The following is a 20,984-nucleotide window of genomic DNA, read 5'->3' as shown; positions in this document are numbered from 1 at the left end:
AAAGTGTCCAATTCAGTGTTTTTATATGTTTATGGGTATGTGCAACCATCACTAAAATCAATTTTAGAACATTTTCATCACCTCAGATAGAAACCTCATACCCTTTAGCCATCACTCTCTTCCACCTCACCTCCCTGCCTCCTCCAACACTAAGCAATCACTAATATGCTTTCTGTCTCTATAGACTTCACTATGCTGGACATTTCACATTAATTGAATCATATAACATGTGATTTTTGTGTCTGACATCTTTCACTCAGCATAAATAAATCATGATAATAATAGGTTATAACCCACTGAATAAAGTAGAAAGTCACCAGTCCATATGATAGCTCCTTAGGTATAATATGTAAGTAGGCAGATAGGGAAGAAGTGTAGCATGGACATGTTGTAACATGTATCAGTATTCATTCCTTTTCATGGCTGAATAGTATTCCATTGTTCAAGTGTACCACATTTTGTTTATTCCTTTATCAGCCAATGTATATTTGGATTGTTTCCACCCTTTGGCTGTTATAAGTAATACTGCCTGTAAACATTTTTATGTGGACATATATTTTCGTTTATCTCAAGTATACATACACCTAGGAGTAGAATTTCTGTTTAATCATTTGAAGAACTGCCAGACTGTTTTCTAAAGCAGCCACATTAGTTTACATTCCCACCAGCAGTGTGTGAAGTTTTCAATTTCTCCACATCCTCACCAGCACTTGTTATTATCTGAGTTTTTGGATCTAGCCATCCTAGTGAGTATGAGGGAGTATCTCACTATAGTTTTGATTTGCGTTTCCTTGATAATTAATTATGCTAAGCATCTTTTCATGTATTTATTTGCCATGATATTTCACTTCTTAAGGATAATTTTGCCAGGTATGAAACTCAAGAGTGGACAGTTCTTTTCTTTCAGCACTTGAAAAATGTTGTGCCACCTCTCTCTACCATGGTTTCAGATGCCGTCAATGTATTTTTCCCCTATAGGTAAGGTATCATTTCTCTCTTGCTGACTTCAAGATTCTTTCTATGTCTTTAAGTTTTCGGAAGTTTGACTATAATGTGTCTTGGTATAATTTCTTTGGCTTATCCTTTTGGGGTTTGCTCAGCATCTTGAAACTCTGTTTCTATCTTTTACAAAATTTGAGAAATTTTCAGCTATAATTTTTTCAAACATTTTTCAGCCCCATACTTTCTCCTCTTCCCGGGACTCTGATGACATGTATGCCAGATCTTTTTTTATAGTCTCAGATTTCCCTGAGGCTCTGCTCATTTTTTCCCATCAATTTTCTTTTTGTTTTTCAGATTGGATCATTTCTATTGTTTTATCAAGTTCTCTAATTCTTTCCTCTGTCCTCTCTATTCTGCTGTTGAGCTCATCCATTGAGTATTAAAATTTTAGTTATATTTTTCAGTTCTAAAATTTTCATTCTGTTCTTTATATCCTTTTTTATTATGAGACTATTTTTGCATTTAAATACACTGAAGCATTTTTATGGTGGCTACTTTACAATTGTTGATAACTCTAACATCTGTGTCATCTCAGCCTTTTCTCATTCCAGTTGAGATTTTCCTGCTTCTTCACATGATGCCTGATTTTCAGTTATGTCCTGGATATTTTGGGAACTCTGAGATTCTGGATACTATTTAAATCCTATTTTTTACCAAGCTCCCTCCAATACTGTTCTACAGAAAAAAAAAAAAAAAAAAGGAGAATCTCCTTTTTACTGCCAGGTGGAGGTGGAAGTTCAGGTCCCTACTTGGCCTCCTTTGACACCCCAGAGGGGACAAGCATCTTGCTGCTGCTGGGTGGATGTGGGATTTCACGCTCTGCACCAGACTATCTCTTTCACCATCCTGGTGGGGAGACAAAAAAGGCACCTCATTACTGGGTTGGGGATAGAAGTTCAGGACCCCCCCAAATTTACAGTGGCCTAAATTTACACTGTCAGAGAGGGGCCTCATTATTCCCAGGCAGGGATGAAAACCAGGACTCCCTGTTTAGCCTTTACTGATGGGAATGGGGATGGGGCAGTAATTATCTAAATTTTTCTCCCTTGTTACATTGCCCCTTTCCTGGTACTTCGGCTAGAGAGAGCAGACTTTCTTGAGGCTGTTTTTTATCTGCACCATTTGGCATTCTGGATTGCCAAATTCTCCATCACCAAGTCCAAGATACATGGAACAAAAAGAAAACTCAGGGAAATCACCACTGTGTCACTCCTCAGGTTCCAAGGTCCCTAACCAAGTCTCTCCAACTGATAGTCTTCGTTTAACATGTAATGTCCAAAAATTGGGAGTCTCTGATTTAGAGACCTTTTACTATTTTTTTTTTTTAATTTTTATTTATTTATTTATTTATTTATTACGTTTATTTTATGTTTATTTTTTTTTTCTTACATGCGTTCCCAAACATGAACCCCCCTCCCAATTTTTGTAATTTAACTATATATTACAGCTATAATTAAATGATTAAACTGTATTATAACTGTCAAAAAAAAAATAAAATAAAATAAAATTCAAAAAAAAAAAAAAAAAAAAAACATGTAATGTCCAGAGATCATAGCTGTACTTAGTACCAGAAATAGGGAGAATTCTGTCTATCCCATTTTGGACCCATGGGTAATTTTTAACTTATTTTTTAAATAAGTAATACATTCACATGGTTCTCTCCCCAAATCCTACAGATCTCCCTAACCAAAAAACCAGTCTTGATTAGTTGGTGGGTGTGTGGTATATGCTTAGAGATTATGCAGGTAAAAGCAACTAAGAAAATATCCTTGATATTTTCCCACAAAGAAAATAGATACTATTATGTTACTGTTAACTTAAAACTTTTTATCATGAAATATTACATACATTTTGAATAATGCTGCTGTAAATACTCTTGGACATGCCTCTTGTTGCACATGAGCAAATATTCCAATTGAGCATATGTCCATGGATAGAATTACTGTGTCCTTTTGTATGCATGCTTCAACATTACCAGGTGAAGCCAAAAGCTTTCCAATGTGGTCATACCAATATACGCCTCCATCACTTTGCCCCTCCTCACTTCTCTCTCCCCACCAGTAACCACTTGTTTGTTCTTTATGTTTGTGAGTCTGTTTCTGTTTTTGTTATATTCACTAGTTTGTTTTTTTAGATTCCACATATACGTGATATCATACAGTATTTGGCTTTCTCTGTCTGACTTACTTCACTTAGCCTAATACCCTCCAAGTCCATTCATGTTGTTGCAAGGCAGAATTCCATTGTTTTTTATGGTTGAGTAGTATTCCATTGTGTGTGTGTGTGTGTGTGTGTGTGTGTGTGTGTATACTACATCTTCTTTATCCATTCCTCTGCAGATGGACACTTGGGTTGCCTCTATGCCCTGGATATTGTAAATAGTGCTGCTATGAACACTGGAGCACACATATTTTTTCAAATTAGTGTTTTCATTTTCTTTGGATATATACCCAGGAGTGGAACTGCTGAATCATTTGGTAGTTCTGTTTTTAGTTTTTTCAGGAACTGTTTTCCACAGTGGCTGTACCAATTACTTTTTCTCCACATCCTTGATATTGCCAGTCTTCTTCATTGAAGACATTGTAGAAGTTGTGTAATGGTAACTCATTACTTGAATGTACATTCTCTGGTTACTAAGGAGGTTGAACTCTTTTTGTGTTTATTAATGCCTTGCATTTCTTTTTTCATAAAATGCTTGTTCAAATCTTTTGCCCACTTTTCTACTAGGTGGCCTCTTTTTAAAAAATTGGTTTCTAAGAGTTCTTTACATTTCTCTAGATAGGAGCCCTTTGTCAGTAATATTTACTGGAGATGTCTTCTATTTGGTGGATTTTCTTTTTTTTCTCTTATAATATGGTCTTTTTTAAAAATAGAAATTTTAAACTTTACTGTAGACAGATATCAATCTTTTCTTTCTGGTTAGTGTTTTTTGCATCCTGTTTGAGAATTATTTTCCACAATCCAAGATCATAAAGATATTCATCTATGTTTTTTTTCCTGTTACCTATTAAAGGTTTTATTGTTTTGCTTTTCCCCTCAATACATTTCTTTGAAATGCCTTTTAGACCCCTTTATATCTTCTTATGTTGGTTGTCCAAATTCTTTTTTCAAGTTGTTTTTTATTTTAGTCATTTCTATATTGCCATTGGCTGGCACACAATCAACCAGTAAATGTATTATGTATATAGTTCCTACATTAACTTGAGGACTTAAAGGGAGCCTATTTTAATCCTTATTTTTGAAAAAACAGGGACTGAATAAATAAATGAATGAATGTAATACATAGCAAATATCTAGATACTTTAGTGTGTTTTTCTCTCACAAAATAAAATGCAAAACTGGGTGCTCAGTGAAAAGCCTACATGATACATTATGGTAAATATCATTAAAAACAACTAACTTCCTAGTCCTCTTCCTCCATCGCCCAGTGCTCACCATGTCATCTTGAATGGGACTGTATTTTTACAGGTGTCATTCGAGGATGTCACTGTGGACTTCAGCCAGGAGGAGTGGCAGCACTTGGACCCTGTTCAGCGGCGCCTGTACTGGGATGTGACGCTGGAGACCTACAGCCACCTGTGTGCAGTGGGTAAGCACAGCTGCCCTATGCACTTTCTGGGGGCCTCAGAGAGGCTGCCTCTATTCTCTGCTGCTGAAAGCTCTGGGGCATCTGAAGTGTGTAACGGTGTCATCTTTGATTTGCCTGAGATTCTTCAGTCCTTTTACACTTCTGTGATTATTACTCTATTCCCAGGGAATGGGATTACTTTCCTGAAGAACAAATAGAAACGTGGTTAAAAGGCCTAGAAACCCAATTAATGGGAACCAATCCTGTATCATGTCCTGTTCACAGGTTACCAAGTTCCCAAACCAGAGGTCATCTTCAGACTGGAGCAAGGAGAGGGGTCATGGACATTGGAGAAAGAAACTCCACATCACAGCTGCTCAGGTGAGTGAGTGTAACCTGAGAAAATGGGGGATGTGGAGTGGATCTGTTTTTCTAGGAGAGGCTGATCAACCTTTGAAAGGCTCTGAAGATAACCTGTCTTGAAGGCTCTAAACTTTTGCAGTCACTTGGAGAGAGTTGACAGAAGCCCCTTTAATACCCGAGGGCCAACTCCCAAGTATGACCCTCACCAATATCCACTGTCTTCTTTGCTTTTTGATAAAAGAGCTGTCTCTAACCTCTGTACCCTCTGTACCAGCACATATATAGCACCCCATCTTACTGGAGTGGGTAGCCATTTCCTTCTCTGGGGGATCTTCCCGACCCAGGGATTGAACCTGTGTCTCTTATGTCTCCTGCATTGCAGGTGGATTCTTTATCACTAGTGCCACCTGGGAAACTATTTTACCTGTGATCTTTTATTCTTCCTACTCCACTCCCACCCTCTTATCTTAGGTTCTTTCCTTGTACATTCAGGTATTTTAATTTTTCTTCCCTTTTATTCTAATTCCTCATATCCATTCCTTATGCCTCCTCCTACTGGTAACAGATCTAATGTATTTGATCTTTGAATTTGTGTGGTATTCTCTTAAAGCCTAAAGTATGAGTTTACTTGTGGTTGTTGCTCAGCCGCTAAGTCGTGTCCAACTCTTTATGACCCCATAGACCGCATCATGCCAGACTCTCCTGTCCTTTACTATCTCCTAGAGTTTGCTCAGATTCATGTCCATTGAGTTGGTGATGCTATCTAACCATCTTATCCTCTGCCAACCCCTTTTTCCTTTTGCCTTCAATCTTTTCCAGCATCTGGGTCTTTTACAGTAGAACACTATGCTGCATAGTATTCCACAGTGTGCCAGTACCACATCTTACTGAACCATTCGTCCAGTGGTGGGACCTAGGTTTTCATTAATGCCCATCTAAGACAAACAATTCTACAATACATTTCTACACAAATTTTCCTTTATAGAGTGTGAGATTTTCTCAGGGATGTATAGAAAAGAGGGTTTGCCTGAGATCATTGTATATTCTCATCCTGAATGTTTCTCATTTTTTGGCCAACAATGGGTATAAAGTGGAATCTCATTTTTTATTTCTCATTTCTCCAGTACTTAGTTTGAGCATTTCATCACTGACCTGTTGTGGTCTCTTGAGTTTCGCTCCTTTGAGTGACCTTGCTCATCTTCCCCTTGTTTTGATTAAATTTACTCTGGTTCACACTGATTTGCATCCAGTTTTTTTTTTATTTTCCCACTTTTCCAGGCATCTCCTCATTATCCTCATAAATGAGATTTCCCTATGAAGACTGTCTACTGTTCACCAGTCTTATATATGTGCAAGGATTCATCCATCCTGAAATTCTGTTTTTGACATCTCAAGTCTTTTTTTCCCTAGTACTTTTTAGCACTATATTTAGCTACTCAGAAAGTTCCCTTGAGATGTTTCCCTTACTACTCAATATATTAGAAATTGAAATCATTACCTCATATATCAGAAGCCCTTCTCACTTTTCAACTTTTGTCACATTCTGTCAATGTTTCTTAAATCTTTCAGTCATTTTAAATTAATCACTCTACAGTTCCTATTGCTTTTTCATTTTTGCAAATATTTTTAGTTCTCAATCCATCTTCTTTGTTCTGAAAGGTTGTTGCTGAGCCGTTAAAGATGCCAGGATTTTTGGCCTCCAGAGGAGAGAAATTCAATCCAGGGCCTGTGATGAGGCTTGATTGCTCAGAGCTTTTGTGTGATAAAGTTTTATTAAAGTATAAAAGAGATAGAGAAAGCTTCTAGTCTTTAGCCAGAAGTTATGTAGCTACTAGCAAAAAGTCAGACATGACTGAGAGACTGAGCTAAACTGAGCAGGCTGCTAATTAGAGAAAGGAATGTCTCAAAACTCAGAGACTGGCACCAGGCCCCTCACCCACAACATGCATTTTGAGATAATATTGGCACAAGGTGAGTTGTCCTGGGCCATAAAACAACTGACATGAATCTTGAAGAAAGGCAGGTTTCCAAGCAAAGACGTAGTCTCATTAACATAGCTTAACAGAACATTTGCATGAGTAAAACATATTGGTTTGTCAAGTCGGTTCTGAGTCTTAGGTGGAACTGACTTGAAGAAAGACAGAGTCTAGGGTAAATGCATTCATTAACATAGCTAAAGAAAAATATTTCCATAAGCTCAACGTTTGAGAAAAGTTAAGTTCAGGTGGCAGCATAGAATTTTAAAAGACACCCGCTTTTAAATTTGTATGTGTGTCAGTCACTCAGTCATGCCCAACTCTTTGCAGCCCCATGAACTGCAGCCCACCAGGCTCCTTTGTCCATGAGATTTTCCAGGCAAGGATACTAGAGTGGGTTGCCATTTCCTTCTCCAGGGGATCTTCCCAACCCAGGGATAGAACCCAGGTCTCCTGCACTGCAGGCAGATTTAAATTTGCATAGAAAGGGGAAAAAAACCTGACATTTGTAGTTTGTTTCCTCTTGCAGCTTAAGACAGAGATTAAAAAATGTCTGACACTTGCAGCCTATTTCTTCTGTTTGGAGACTCCTAGCCTTCCTGCCTGTTACCCTTTGAGTTCCATCCAAAACCAGCTCCATATTTTCTTATGCCTGGATTATAATTTTTCTATTACTGATTATAGTTGCTGATTCCATTCTTTTTATTAGTTCACTTCAAATACTAATGACAGATTTCATTGCCTTAAATGTTTTTATTTTGACATTAGCTTTATGGGAAAAAAACCTAATATTATTCACATATAACTGTTCATTCAAAAAGACAAAAAACATGGCCATGTATTTCCAATTCAAACGTGTGTCTGAATGTTTTGTATAACCTTTGCGCAACTCCACTTTTAACATATCTTATGATTCTATGAGGTCTATTTTTATTAATAATTCTATCAGTTTTGGGGAATTCCCTGACAGTTCAGTGGCTAGGACCCAATGCTTTCACTGCTGAAGGCCTGAGTTCGATTCCTGGTCAGGGAATAAAAATCCCACAAGCCTCAGAGTGTGGACAAAATAAAATAATAATAATAATAGTTATATGAGTTCTGACAAATGCATACAATCATGTAACCACCACGATAATCAAGATATAGAACAAAAATTACCTCAGGTCCTTTATTGTGTCACTCCTTCCCACTGCTTACAGACCTGGAAAATACTGATCTCTTTTGTTTCTGTAGTTTTACCTTTTTCAGAATTTCATATAAATGGAATCATACCCCTGGCTTCTTTCACTTAGCATGATGCATTCAAAACTTACTCCTACTGTTGTGTTTTCCATAGCTTGATTCCTTTTTATTGCTGAGTAGTATTCCATAGCATGGATGTACCACAGTTCATCCATTTACCAACTGAAGGGTATTTGTCAGTTTGATTAGTATGTGTCTTGGTGTGTTCCTCCTTGGGTTTATCCTGCTTGGGATTCTCTGTGCTTCCTGGACTTGGTTGACTATTTCCTTTCCCATGTTAGGGATGTTTTCAGTTATTATCTCTTCAAATATTTTTGTGGGTTCTTTCTCTCTCTCCTCTTTCTGGGACTCTGTATTGTGAATGTTGGTGTGTTTAATGTTGTCCCAGAGGTCTCTTAGGCTGTCTTCATTTCTTTCCATTCTTTTTCTGTATTCTTTTTCTATATTTCTATATTTGTGGCAGTGATTTCTACCATTCTGTCTTCCAGGTCACTTATCCATTCTTCTGTCCCAGTTATTCTATATTGATTCCTTCTAGTGTATTGTTCATCTCTGTTTGTTCTTTAGTTCTTCTAGGTCTTTGGTAAACATTTCTTGCATCTTCTCCATTCTTTTTCCAAAATCCTGGATGATCCTGGATCATCTTTACTATCATTACTCTGAATTCGTTTTCTGGAAGGTTGCCTATCTCCACTTTGTTTAGTTGTTTTTCTGGGGTTTTATCTTGTTCCCTCATCTGGGAGATAATCCTCTGCCTTTTCATTTTTGATTAACTTTCTGTGATTGTGGTTTTCATTCTGGAGGCTTCAGTACTGTAGTTCTGTTTCTTCTGTCTGCCTTCCAGTGGATGAGGCTAAGAGGCTTGTGCAAGCTTCCTGATGGGAAGGACTGCTGGTGGGAAAAACTGGGTCTTGCTCTGGTGGGCAGGCTGTGCTCAGTAAAACTTTAATCCGGTTGCCTGCTGATGGATGGGGGCTGTGCTCCCCTCCTGGTAGTTGTTTGGCCTGTGGCGACCCAGCCCTAGAGTCTACAGGCTCTATGGTAGGGTGAATGCCAAACTCCCAAGAGGGTTCACACCAAGGGGCAACTCCCAGGACTGCTACTTCCAGTGCCCCCATCCCTGTAGAAAGCCACTGCCGACCCACACCTCCAGAAGAGATCCCCCAACACTAGCAGGTATGTCTGGTTCAGTCTCCTGTGGGGTCACTGCTCCTTTCCCCTGAGTCCTGCTGTGTACAGGATTTTTTGTGTGCCTTCCAAGAGTGGAATCTGTTTCCCCCAGTCCTGTGGAAGTCCTGTAATCAAATCTCACTGCCCTTCAATGTGAGATTCTCTGAGGATTCCTAGTCCCTTTGCCAGATCCCAGGCTGGAAAGCCTGACATGGGGCTCAGAACCTTCACAACAGTGAGAGAGCTTCTTTGGTATTATTGTTCTCCAGTTTGTGGGTTGCTCACCTGGTGGGTATAAGATTTGATTTTTATCATGATTGCAATCCCTCTACCATCTTGTTGTGGCTTCTTTGTTTTTGGACATGGAGTATCTTTTTTGGTGGGTTCCAGTATCCTCCTGTCAATGATTGTTTAACAGCTAGTTGTGATTTCAGTGCTCTCACAGGAGGAGATGAGCGTACACCCTTCTACTCTGCCATCTTCAATGATCTGAAGGATATTTGGATAGTTTCCAGTTTGGGTGATAATGAATAAAAGTGCTATAAATATGTTTACATATTTTATGTGATGATGAGATTTCATTCACTTGAGTAAATATCTGTGAGTCAGACTGCTGGGTTGTATAGTAAGTATATGTTAACTTTATTAAAACTGCCAAATTGTTTTCCAAAGTGACTATACAATTTTAAATTCTAACCAGCTATGTATGAGAGTTTCAGTTGATCTACATTCTCACCAGCACTTGGAATTGTCCATTTAAAAAATTTTAGCCATTCTAACAGTAAGATAGTTGTATCTTACTGAGGTTTTAATTAGCATTTCCATAATATCTAATATTTGATATCTATATATCTTCTTTGGTGAAGTGTTTTTATAAATCTTTTGCCTAGTTTCTATAGGAAACATTGTTTTCTTATTGTTGAGTTTTAAAGTTCATTATATATTCAGGATAAAAGTTATTTATCAGATATGTGTTTTGCAAATTTTTTCTTTTTATTTGCTTATCAATATCTTTCATGGGGCATTTAAAATTTTAACAAAGTCTAATTTATCTTTTTTCTTGTTTTATGGATTGTGCTTTTGGTATTGCATCTAAGAAATCTTCACCTAATCCAAGGTCACAGAAAAATTAGGTTTTACATTTAGTTCTATGATTCATTTTGCATTAGTTTTTGTATGTGATTTAAAGTATGGATCAAAGTTTTGTGTTTGTTTTTTGTTTTTACACATAGCTATTCAGTCATTTCAGCATCATTTACTTAAAAACCATCCTTTCAACTGAAATGCCTTTGCACTTTTATTGATAATCAGTTGTCATATGTGTGTGGGTCTCTTGCTAGACTCTTCATTCTGTTCCACTGAAGTATTCATCTTTATTTACACCATTCCCACACAGTCTTGATTACTGTAGCTATATAATAAATTTTAAATCATGTAGTATTAGTCCTCCAAGTTTGTTCTTCTCTTTCAAATTCGTTTGGCTACTGTAAGTACTTTGTGTATCCATTTGAATTTTATAGTCATTTTTTTGTTGCTATGAAAGTGAGTTTTGATTGTGATTAAATTTAATCAGTTTAGAGGTAATTAGCATCTTGATATTATCAACTTTTTCAATTCAGATATATAAATGATTTGATATATTTATATATTGCAAATTGATTACCGCCATAAGGTTAGCTGCCACTTCCATCTTATTGCAGTTACTATTTCTTTTTTGTGGTAAAAACATTTAAGATCTACTCTCTAGGCAACATGCAAGTTTATGATGCAATATCATTATCTATACTCCCTATGCTGCACAATAGGTTCCCAGAACTTGTTTATCTCGTAACTGGAAGTTGGTGCTCTTTGACCAGTATCTCCCCATTCTCTCCACCCTCCAGTCCTCAGGAACCACTACTCTACTCTGTTTCTCTGAGTCTGGCTTTTATAGATTCTATGTACAAGTGATAATACCATGCAATATTTGTCTTTGTCTGACTTATTTCACTTAGCATGATGCCCTGAACGTTCAGCCAAGTTGTAGCAAATAGCACAATGTCCTTCATTTTCATGTATGATATTAGTAATATTCCATTGTATATGTACACCACATCTTTATCCATTCAGTGTTGACAGACACTTGGGTTGTTTTCATATCTTGCTGTTGTGAATAATGCTGCAATGAACACGGGAGAGCAGATATCTCTAAAAGATCCTGATTTCAGTTCCTCTGAATATATGCCCAGAAGTGGAATTGTGGGTTTTCTCTGAATTTTTTGAGGAGCCTCCATACTGTTTTTCACAGTGGCTACACCAATTTATACTCCCGCCAACAGTGCACAAGGGTTCCCTTTTCTCCACCTCTTTCCCAACACTTGCTATTGCTTATCTTTTTGATAATGGCCATTCTAATAGATGTGAAGTGATATCCATTGCGGTTTTGACTTTTCATTTCCCTGAGGATTACTGATATTGAGCACCTTTTCATGTAGCTATTGGTCATTTGCACAGATTCTTTGGAAAAATGTCTATTCAGTTTCTCTGCCCATTTTAATTGTTTTGTTTGGTTTTTTTGTTTTTGCTTTTTTGCTGTTGAGCTGTGTGTGTTCTTTGTATATTTTGCCTATTAACTCTTTATCAGATATATGATTTGTAAATATCTTCTACCATTCCAGAGGTTGTCTCTTCATTTTGTTAATTCTTTTGCTGTACATTTTTAATGTTTTCTTGATGTCTGCCATATTTGATAGTGTTTCCCTAATCTGATCCTACTCTGTGCTCTCTCTATCCAGATGATACATTTTCACCTTGTGGTCAGATTTCACTATTTCATGAAATGGCTCTTAAGTACTCCAGAATGTATGTCTCTTTCTTTTTTCTCATCCTCCATCCCACAGGAACTCAGGGAAAACATAGGATTTTAGGCCGTGTAATAACTGAGGCTTTTGTGTGAAGTGTTAGTTGCTCAATCATGTCTGACTCTTTGCAAACCCATGAACTGTAGCCCGCCAATCTCCTCTGTCTATGGAGTTCTCTAGGTAAGAATACTGGAGTGGGTAGCCATTCCTTTCTCCAGGGGATCTTCCCAACTCAAGGATCAAACCTGTGTCTCCTGCATTGCAGGTGGATTCTTTACATCTGAGCCATCAGGTAGGCCCCTAAGGCTTTTACTTGTATGTTTTTAGAAAGCTCCCAGAATTAAGAGCCTACTTCTCAGATTCACAGACATAGAGAACATACTTGTGGTTGCCAGGTGGAGGAGGGGTGGACTGGGAGTTTGGGATTAGCAGATCAAACTATTATATATAGGATGGAAAAACAGCAAGGTCTTACTGTATAGCACATGGAACTATATTCAATATCCTATGATAAACCATACTGAAAAAAGAATTTTTTAAAAATCCATTCTTACACTGAGGAAAGAAAGCCAGTTTCTTATTGCATAACTTAGGGCCTAATCAAGAAACTACATACTAATTTGAACAGGAAAAGTTTAACATTAATTATTGACTATTGTGGGATTGAAGTAATAAAGGATTATCCAGTAAGAGTAAAGAGAACTCTAATGAATAAAGAAATAGCAGATTAGTGTGTGAGAGTACCTCAAGGGCTGTGAAGGAACACCCAAAGAAGAGCCTCCTCTGCTTCCTACAGATGAATACAGACCTTATAGTGAGGACATATCCATGGCTCATGGCATGGCAGAAGAGTTGCTGTTGTGCTGCACTGGTGAAACTTGCTGGAAATCTGTCCTCCGGTTCCAGAAAAAGCTGATTATGGGGCAGTGTTTCATTGGAAATATTCCACTGCAAATCATCTGAGAGGAGTGCCAGAAGTGCTGGGTGCTTCTGGCTGCAAAGAATTGCAGAAGCTGGGTTCTTGGGAAGCCATAGGAGCAGAGGAGTTGGGTGCTAAAGAAGTCAAGATCTGGGTGCCTGGGAAACTGCATGTGTATCAGGAGCCAGATGCTGCTGAAGCCGCCACACTTCTGGAGCCTGGTGCTAAACAAGCTGCCCTTGCTGGAGGAGCGTGCTGAGTGAGCTCACTAGAACCAGGAAGCAAAACCCCTTCTTCCAGTGTTTCTCCATCACCCCTTGTTGATAAGGTTCAACATCATGCCAGCTACCAAAGGAAAAGAGACTCAGATCCATTTTTGTAGAGTGGGCAAGGAAGTGTGATTCGGGGTTAAAAGGCAATAAATTGATAACTGGAGCACTTATTCTTCAATTTTTCTGAAGCAAAGCATGGAGAATATTTATTAAACTTAAATGTATTGAATTTGGGGAGATAGTCAGAGGAAGGTACTTTATTCTCTTCCAGAAGGATTCTTCAAGTGTATGCTCAGAGGAATTCAAAAGACCATAGATTATATTTAGAAAGGGAAGATAACTGCATGAAATGTTAATAATGTCAGCCTTTGTGTGTTAATTCTTTATGTTGTAATAGAATTGTGCCAAATTGAGTATCAGTATGAGTGGTACCATATCTGCTTTATACATTCATAACAGACATTCATTTATATACCTCCCCAGAAGTGTACTGAAATTACAGCTGATATTCAAGGGCAATAAATTTTGAATATGCACAGAGGAGCAAAGCAACAAGCTTAATATAGCTATATCCTCTCTTACATAAGCATTCTCATGTGAATGGGTCCATTCAACAAATCAACTCCGATCCTGTTGGGTTATTCAGGAACCATGTTCCAAGTTATTGCTCTGCCATCTCCTAGGCCATTGTTGTCAGCTGGGTTGGTTGATGTTGGATCATTGTTGAGTCCTCTGGGCTGGGGAAGGGAGAAATGGAGATTTGCCCACTGTCTTAAGGCCTGGCCTAGGTGCAGCAAATGTCACTTCTGCTCACACTCTACTGGTAAGAATGAAGTGAGACTGATAAAGGTAAAGTCCAGCTATGTTCTATTTCTATAAAAGAAGAGGTGAATAGATACTGGTGGATGGCTTACAGTTTCTACCATAGATGGATGGCTTACCTTATTTGACACTTGTTGAAAGCATATATTTTTCCTATAGACATAGAGGAATTGGTATTTGAGGACTATAAATTTAATGGAGATGCTCAAAATAGTTCAGAGGGAAAAACAAAAGGAAGCAGAGAGATTATTAAGTTTTTAGAGCTAATATATAATAAGGACATGCATTCTGAAATATTTCTTCCTTTCATTCTTCACACATAACAGACTTCAGTTTCGTCTTCTGATTACTCTACTCATTGTCCTGACTTCCTACATAGTGGATATGGATTCCCAAGGTTCAAACGCCATCTCTTATTTAGCTATTTAATCCTCAACAAGTTACATAACTTCTCTGTGCTTCTGTTCTCTCATCTGTAAAACATGATTGATAATTATAGCTACCCATTAGGGTTTAGTGAAGATTAAATGAGCTATTTTGTGTAAAACACTTGGAAATAGTACCTGGTACATCATAAATGCTATATAATTGTTTTGCATATATTAAGTATTCTAGAAGAATTTTCATGATTGTTATATGGACTCTTCTATTTTTTTGTTCATCCTGTCCAAACTTCATGATAACTGAAGTCATTTTCATTTTTTTCTTTCTTTTTAGATGAGGATTTGGGGCAAACTCAACAACAGAGAATTTCTGGAGAAGTTTCATTCCACTGTGAGAAAATTGGTCAATCCATAGGAAAAGATTCATTGTGTTCCATTATAGAAGAACTGTGGCAAGGTAATGACCAGCTAGAAAGAAATCAAGAAAACCAAAATAACCCTTTAAGTCATGTGAAAATATTGACTAAGGAGAGGGGCTATGAATATAAAAATATTGAAAAAATAATTCATGTGAGTACCAGGCTTGTTCCTTCAATTAAAAGACTCCATAACTTTGATACATTTGGAAAAAGTTTGATGCATACTTTAAATTTACATAACCACAATAAAAGCAATGCAACAAAGAACTTTGATAAGATTTTTGGAAATGGTAACAATTTTGCACATAGCTCTTCCTTTACTAAGAATGAGAATGCTAATAGAGGAGCAAACTCCTATGAACTTAATCAATGTGAAAAACATCTTGAGCACAAACAAGTTCTCACCCACCATCAGAAAATTCATACTGGAGAGAAACTTTATGTATGTACTGAATATATGAATACCTTTACCCAGGAGTCACATCTTTTTGAGCATCAGAGAATTCATGCTGGAGAAAAATCTCATGAATGCAATAAGGATGAGAATATCTTCATTCAGAAGCCACAAATTGAGGTACCTCAAAGTGTTTACACAAGAGAGAAACCTTTTATATGTATTCAATGTGGGAAGGCTTTTACCCTCAGGTCAAACCTCATTACACATCAGAAAATTCATACTGGGCAGAAACCCTATAAATGCAGTGAATGTGGAAAAGCCTTTTTCCATAGATCATATCTCTTTAGACATATGAGAATTCATACAGGAGAAAAACCTTATGAATGCAATGAATGTGGAAGAGGATTTTCTCAGAACTCTGACCTCAGTATACATCAGAAAACTCATACTGGAGAGAAACACTATGCATGCAGTGAATGCGGGAAAGCCTTCACAAGAAAATCAGCACTCAGGATGCATCAGAGAATTCACACAGGAGAAAAACCCTATATATGCACTGAATGTGGAAAGGCCTTCATCCAGAAATCCCATTTCAATACACATCAGAGAATTCATACTGGAGAAAAACCTTATGAATGCAGTGACTGTGGAAAATCATTCATTAAGAAATCACAGCTGCATGTGCATCAAAGAATTCATACAGGAGAAAAACCTTATATATGCACAGAATGTGGAAAGGTCTTTACTCATAGGACAAATCTCACTACACATCAGAAAACTCATACTGGAGAGAAGCCATATATGTGTGCCGAATGTGGGAAGGCTTTCAGTGATCAGTCAAATCTCATTAAACACCAGAAAACTCATACTGGAGAGAAACCCTATAAATGCAATGGCTGTGGAAAGGCCTTCATATGGAAGTCACGCCTCAAAATACATCAGAAATCTCATATTGGAGAGAGACACTATGAATGCAATGAATGTGGAAAAGCTTTTATCCAGAAATCAACACTCAGTGTACATCAGAGAATCCATACAGGAGAAAAACCCTATGCTTGTCCTGAATGTGGGAAGGCCTTCATCCAAAAATCACACTTTATTGCACACCATAGAATTCATACTGGAGAGAAGCCTTACGCATGCAGTGACTGTGGGAAATGCTTCACAAAGAAGTCACAACTCCGAGTGCATCAAAAAATTCACACAGGAGAGAAACCCAACATATGTGCTGAATGTGGAAAGGCTTTCACTGACAGGTCGAATCTCATAACACACCAGAAAATCCATACTAGAGAGAAACCCTATAAATGTAGTGATTGTGGAAAATCCTTCACCTGGAAGTCACGCCTCTCTATCCATCAGAAATCTCATACTGGAGAGAGACACTATGAATGCAGTAAATGTGGGAAAGCTTTCATCCAGAAAGCAACACTAAGTATGCATCAGATAATTCACACAAGAAAGAAAGCTTATGCTTGCACACAATGTCAGAAGGCCTTCACAGACAGATCAAATCTCATTAAACATCAGAAAACTCACAGTGCAGAAAAACTATAAATCCAGTGACGGAAAATACCTTCAGCTGGAAATCATAATGGGATGTGCATCAGCTGTCTCACAGAGGTGACAAGGAGTGCCTGATGCTGCAATCATTGTGCAGGGGGAGTAGATATGACAGACTATAAATAGCTTAAGTGAACAGAAGGTCAACAAAGCCAACTATTCTTCAGTCAGGTGGAATACAAGTTGATATGCGATTATATGTGTAGCGAGCCACTTTGGTAAAGCATTTGAGCAATAGCCCTGATTGGTTTCATGATTCACACAGACACTCTCATTCTCCTGCAGATGGTAGAGATAGAGACCCCAGGAGATGACTTGTAATCTCTTGTGCTTCACTTTTTGAATAAAGGGCTTTATAAATGCAGCACTGATTTGTTCTTCACACCCTGAAATGTAAAACTACTCAATAATGACCAATTTTTTTCAAATTTCTAAGGTGGGGAGAAGAGCATTCATTGTCCAAACACTTCTAGGGCATTGAAGTCAAGGCAAAAACCAATTTAGGAATATATTAATAGATCTATGAGTAGAAGCCGGAAGTTTTTATGATAATTGACATTTAAGACACAGAAAAGATTGCCCTGAGGAAGCGCTCTTTTTCTTGCCTTTGAGACATCACCGTGGTATATTTTTAAAATATGAAATACAATTTTTAAATTTAATTTCTGACTTTATGCATTGGCAAATTAAGCATAGCTCTAGCCTGTGTTACAGGAATGTAACATATTAAATGTTACATATGCCTAAAGGTGGCAGTTGTTCCCTTATCAATTCCATGCTGTGGCAGCAGGTGATTCACACTTGAAAGTAGTGAACACACCTTCTAATCTGTACTCCCAAAGCTATCATTTAGGTGAGCTGCAGACCATAAACTTCTTATCCCCTTAGTAACTGAACCTAAGACAATGAAACTGAGCCACAGCACTCTGGACTTCCACTGAAGCTTCTGCTTTCTTGGGGATTCCTGTTTGAAAAACAACAGTTGAGAAATTGGGTTTCAATACATAAAATGGTGGGTTTTCTTCCAAGTTAGTTAATTTTACATATTCATGTTTATGTGCACATTAAGAGTAATTTTGTGTGGATTGCTATGGGATAAAGTCATGTTGCATTAGTTATTTAGCCTAAGATATGATTATAAATTATAGTTGAATAACCGGAAGACTTCTCTAAAAAGAGCACTGCTTTTTTTAAGCACTGATATGTAAACACTTTCTTGTTTTTAATTAAAATTTTTTTACAATACTCATAAGAAAAGGGGCTTTCTTTCTAGCATGTAGTTTTATTTTGTTTTTAAACTTTTTAATTAAATTATAATGCATACTGAAAATGCACATATCATAAGCATACAGTTCAGTGAATTCTAACAAACTGAACACACTCAGATCAAGAACCAGAACATGACTAGCACCCCAGAAAAACTCCCTGTGCTCCCTTCCAGGTCTTATTGTCCACCTCCCCCACTAGGTAAACACTATCTTGACTTAAATAGTTTTGTCTACTTGGTATTTTATATAAATTAACTCAGTAGTTATATTTCATATTTTGGTAATATACTGTTAAGTATCTGTCTTCTTTCATTCACATTATAAATGTGAGATTTGTCCATATTGTTAAATGTAGTTGTACGTAATTCATTCTTATTGTCATGTTAAATTACACTCTGTGAAAATTCAACAGTATATTTATCCATTCTATTGTTAATGGACATTTGTGTTGTTTGCAGCTTAGAGCTATTGGAAATAGTGCTAGTATAAATATTTTAGTACCTATCTATTGGTGAACATATTTATGAACTCTGTTAGGCATATATCTAGGAGTTGAACTGCCAGATTATATTGTATCCATATGCTCAGCTAGTTTATGAAACTAGTTTTCCAAAGTGATTGCACCAGTGTATACTCCCACCAGCACAGTATATGAGTTCTAGTTGCTCCTTGTCAATACTTGGTATTTTCCATCTTCTTTTTTTTAAAAAACTATAGCCATTATGCTGGATGTATAGTGATATCGCAGTGTGATTTAATTTTTATTTTCTTATCCTCCAGCCCCACCATAGTATCTTCCCAAGACAGTTGCCTGATATCTCAGATCTGAAACTTAGCATGGTTCTCACGTGACTGTACCATTTTACATCTCACCAACAATAGTAAGCAATTAGTAACTTTAAATATTCCCATACAAAAATGCCCAAAGCTTGATGGTTTGATTGGTTGAGTGCATTAAACATTTGAGTAGAAATCTTTCAGAAAATAGGAAAGAACACTCCCCAACTCTATGAGGCCAAGATTACCCTGATACTTAAGCCATACAAACATATCACAAGAAAACTACAAGCAACATTCCTCGTGAATATAGATGTAAAAATCTGCAACAAAATATTAGAAATTGAATCCAGCAACATATAAAAGGATTATACATCATGACCAAGTGGGATTTATTCCAGTGATGCAAGACTGCTTGCTTCAACATTCAAAAATCAGTCAATGCAATCTACTGTATTATATATACAGATTTAAAAAAAAAGGAAAATCACATAAAGCACATAGTCTACATATTGAATACAACTTTATCAAATCTCCAGCAGGCTTTCTTCCCCAGAAATTGATTAGCTAATCCTAAAATTTATATAGAAATAGAAAAGACCAAAAATAGCAAATAAGAATTTGCCAAAAAGCAAAATAGAAGGACAGTAGCTTCCCAATTTCTTGATTACAGTAATCAAGACACTATGGTACCAGTGTGGGGAGAGAGATAGAGATCAATGGAATAGAAAAGAATCCAGGAATAAACCCTGATACCTATGGTAAACATAGTTTTTTACAAAAATGTGAAGGCAATTCATTGGGAAAAGAAAAATCTTTTCAACATTTGGTGCAGGAATGATTACATATCCATATGCGAAAAGATGAATTTAAATCTTACTTCACACCATACTAAAAATTAACTAAAAATGGATCAGAGATGTAAATATAAAAGCTAAAACTATAAAAGGTTTAGCAGAAAACATAGGAGAAAAATCTCTGTGATCTTGTATTAGGCAAGGAATTCTTAAATACAACACCAAGGGCATGATTCATAAAGAAAAAATGATAAATTAGACTTCATCAAAACTAAAAAGGTTCAAACTTCAAAAGATACCATTAAGAAAATGAAAAGACAAAGCACAGACAGGAGCAAACATTTATCTGATAAAGAACTTGTACATGGAATATATAAAGAACTCTTACAACCCAATAAAAAGGAGACACACAACCCAGTTTACAATTAGGCAGAAGATTTGAAGAGATAGTTTACCAAATACATTATATATATAGGCTTCCCTGGTAGCTCATTTAGTAAAGGATCCATCTGCAATGCTGGAGACCCTGGTTCAATTCTTGGGTCAGGAAGATCACCTGGAGAAGGGATAGACTAGCCAGCCACTCCAGTATTCTTGGGCTTTCCTGGTGGCTCAGACGGTAAAGAATCAGCCTGCAATGCAGGAGATCTGGGTTCAGTCCCTGGGTTGGGAAGATCACCTGGAGGAGGGCATAGCAACCCACTCCAGTATTCTTGCCTGGAGAATCCCCATGGACAGAGGAGCCTGGCGAGCTACAGTCCATAGGGTCACAAAGAGTCAGACAAGACTGAGCAACTAAGCACAGCACAGCATATATACACACACACACACACACACACACACGAATAAACATGTGAAGAGATGCCCAACATCATTAGGCATTAGAGAAATTCTAACTAAAACCACAAGCTTCCCTAGTGGCTTCAGTGGTAAAGAATCTGCCTGCCAATATAAGAGATGTGAGTTCAATCCCTGGATCAGGAAGATCCCCTGAAGAAGGAAATGGCAACCCATTCCAGTATTCTTGCCTGGAAAATCCCATGGACAAACCCAGTGACTAAACAACAGCAACTAAAACCACAATGAAATACCACTTTATATGTACTAAAATGGCTATAAAGAAAAGACAATTATAACAAATGGTGGCACAGATAGGGAAAATCAGGAACTTTCCTACATTTCTGGTGTGACTGTATTAAAATGACA

At 37.3% G+C, this 20,984-nt stretch overlaps 1 protein-coding gene across 1 annotated transcript in view; it reads left to right on the top strand.

Moving 5' to 3' along the window:
• ZNF41 (zinc finger protein 41) overlaps positions 1-20,255 on the top strand; it is a 44,927-nt gene extending 24,672 nt beyond the window's left edge. Inside the window, 4 exon segments of the mRNA XM_013976505.2 lie at positions 4,471-4,591; positions 4,856-4,951; positions 14,892-16,923; positions 16,925-20,255. Of these exon segments, the coding sequence (XP_013831959.1) occupies positions 4,471-4,591; positions 4,856-4,951; positions 14,892-16,923; positions 16,925-17,000 (2,325 nt within the window). The 3' untranslated portion in view covers positions 17,001-20,255.
• The last annotated feature ends 729 nt before the right edge of the window (positions 20,256-20,984 follow it).

Source organism: Capra hircus, assembly GCF_001704415.2.
Source record: "Capra hircus breed San Clemente chromosome X unlocalized genomic scaffold, ASM170441v1, whole genome shotgun sequence".
Taxonomy (NCBI): Eukaryota; Metazoa; Chordata; class Mammalia; order Artiodactyla; family Bovidae; genus Capra; species Capra hircus.
The sequence above is the reverse complement of the archived record's forward strand: the minus strand, read 5'-3'. Positions and strand labels throughout refer to the sequence as shown.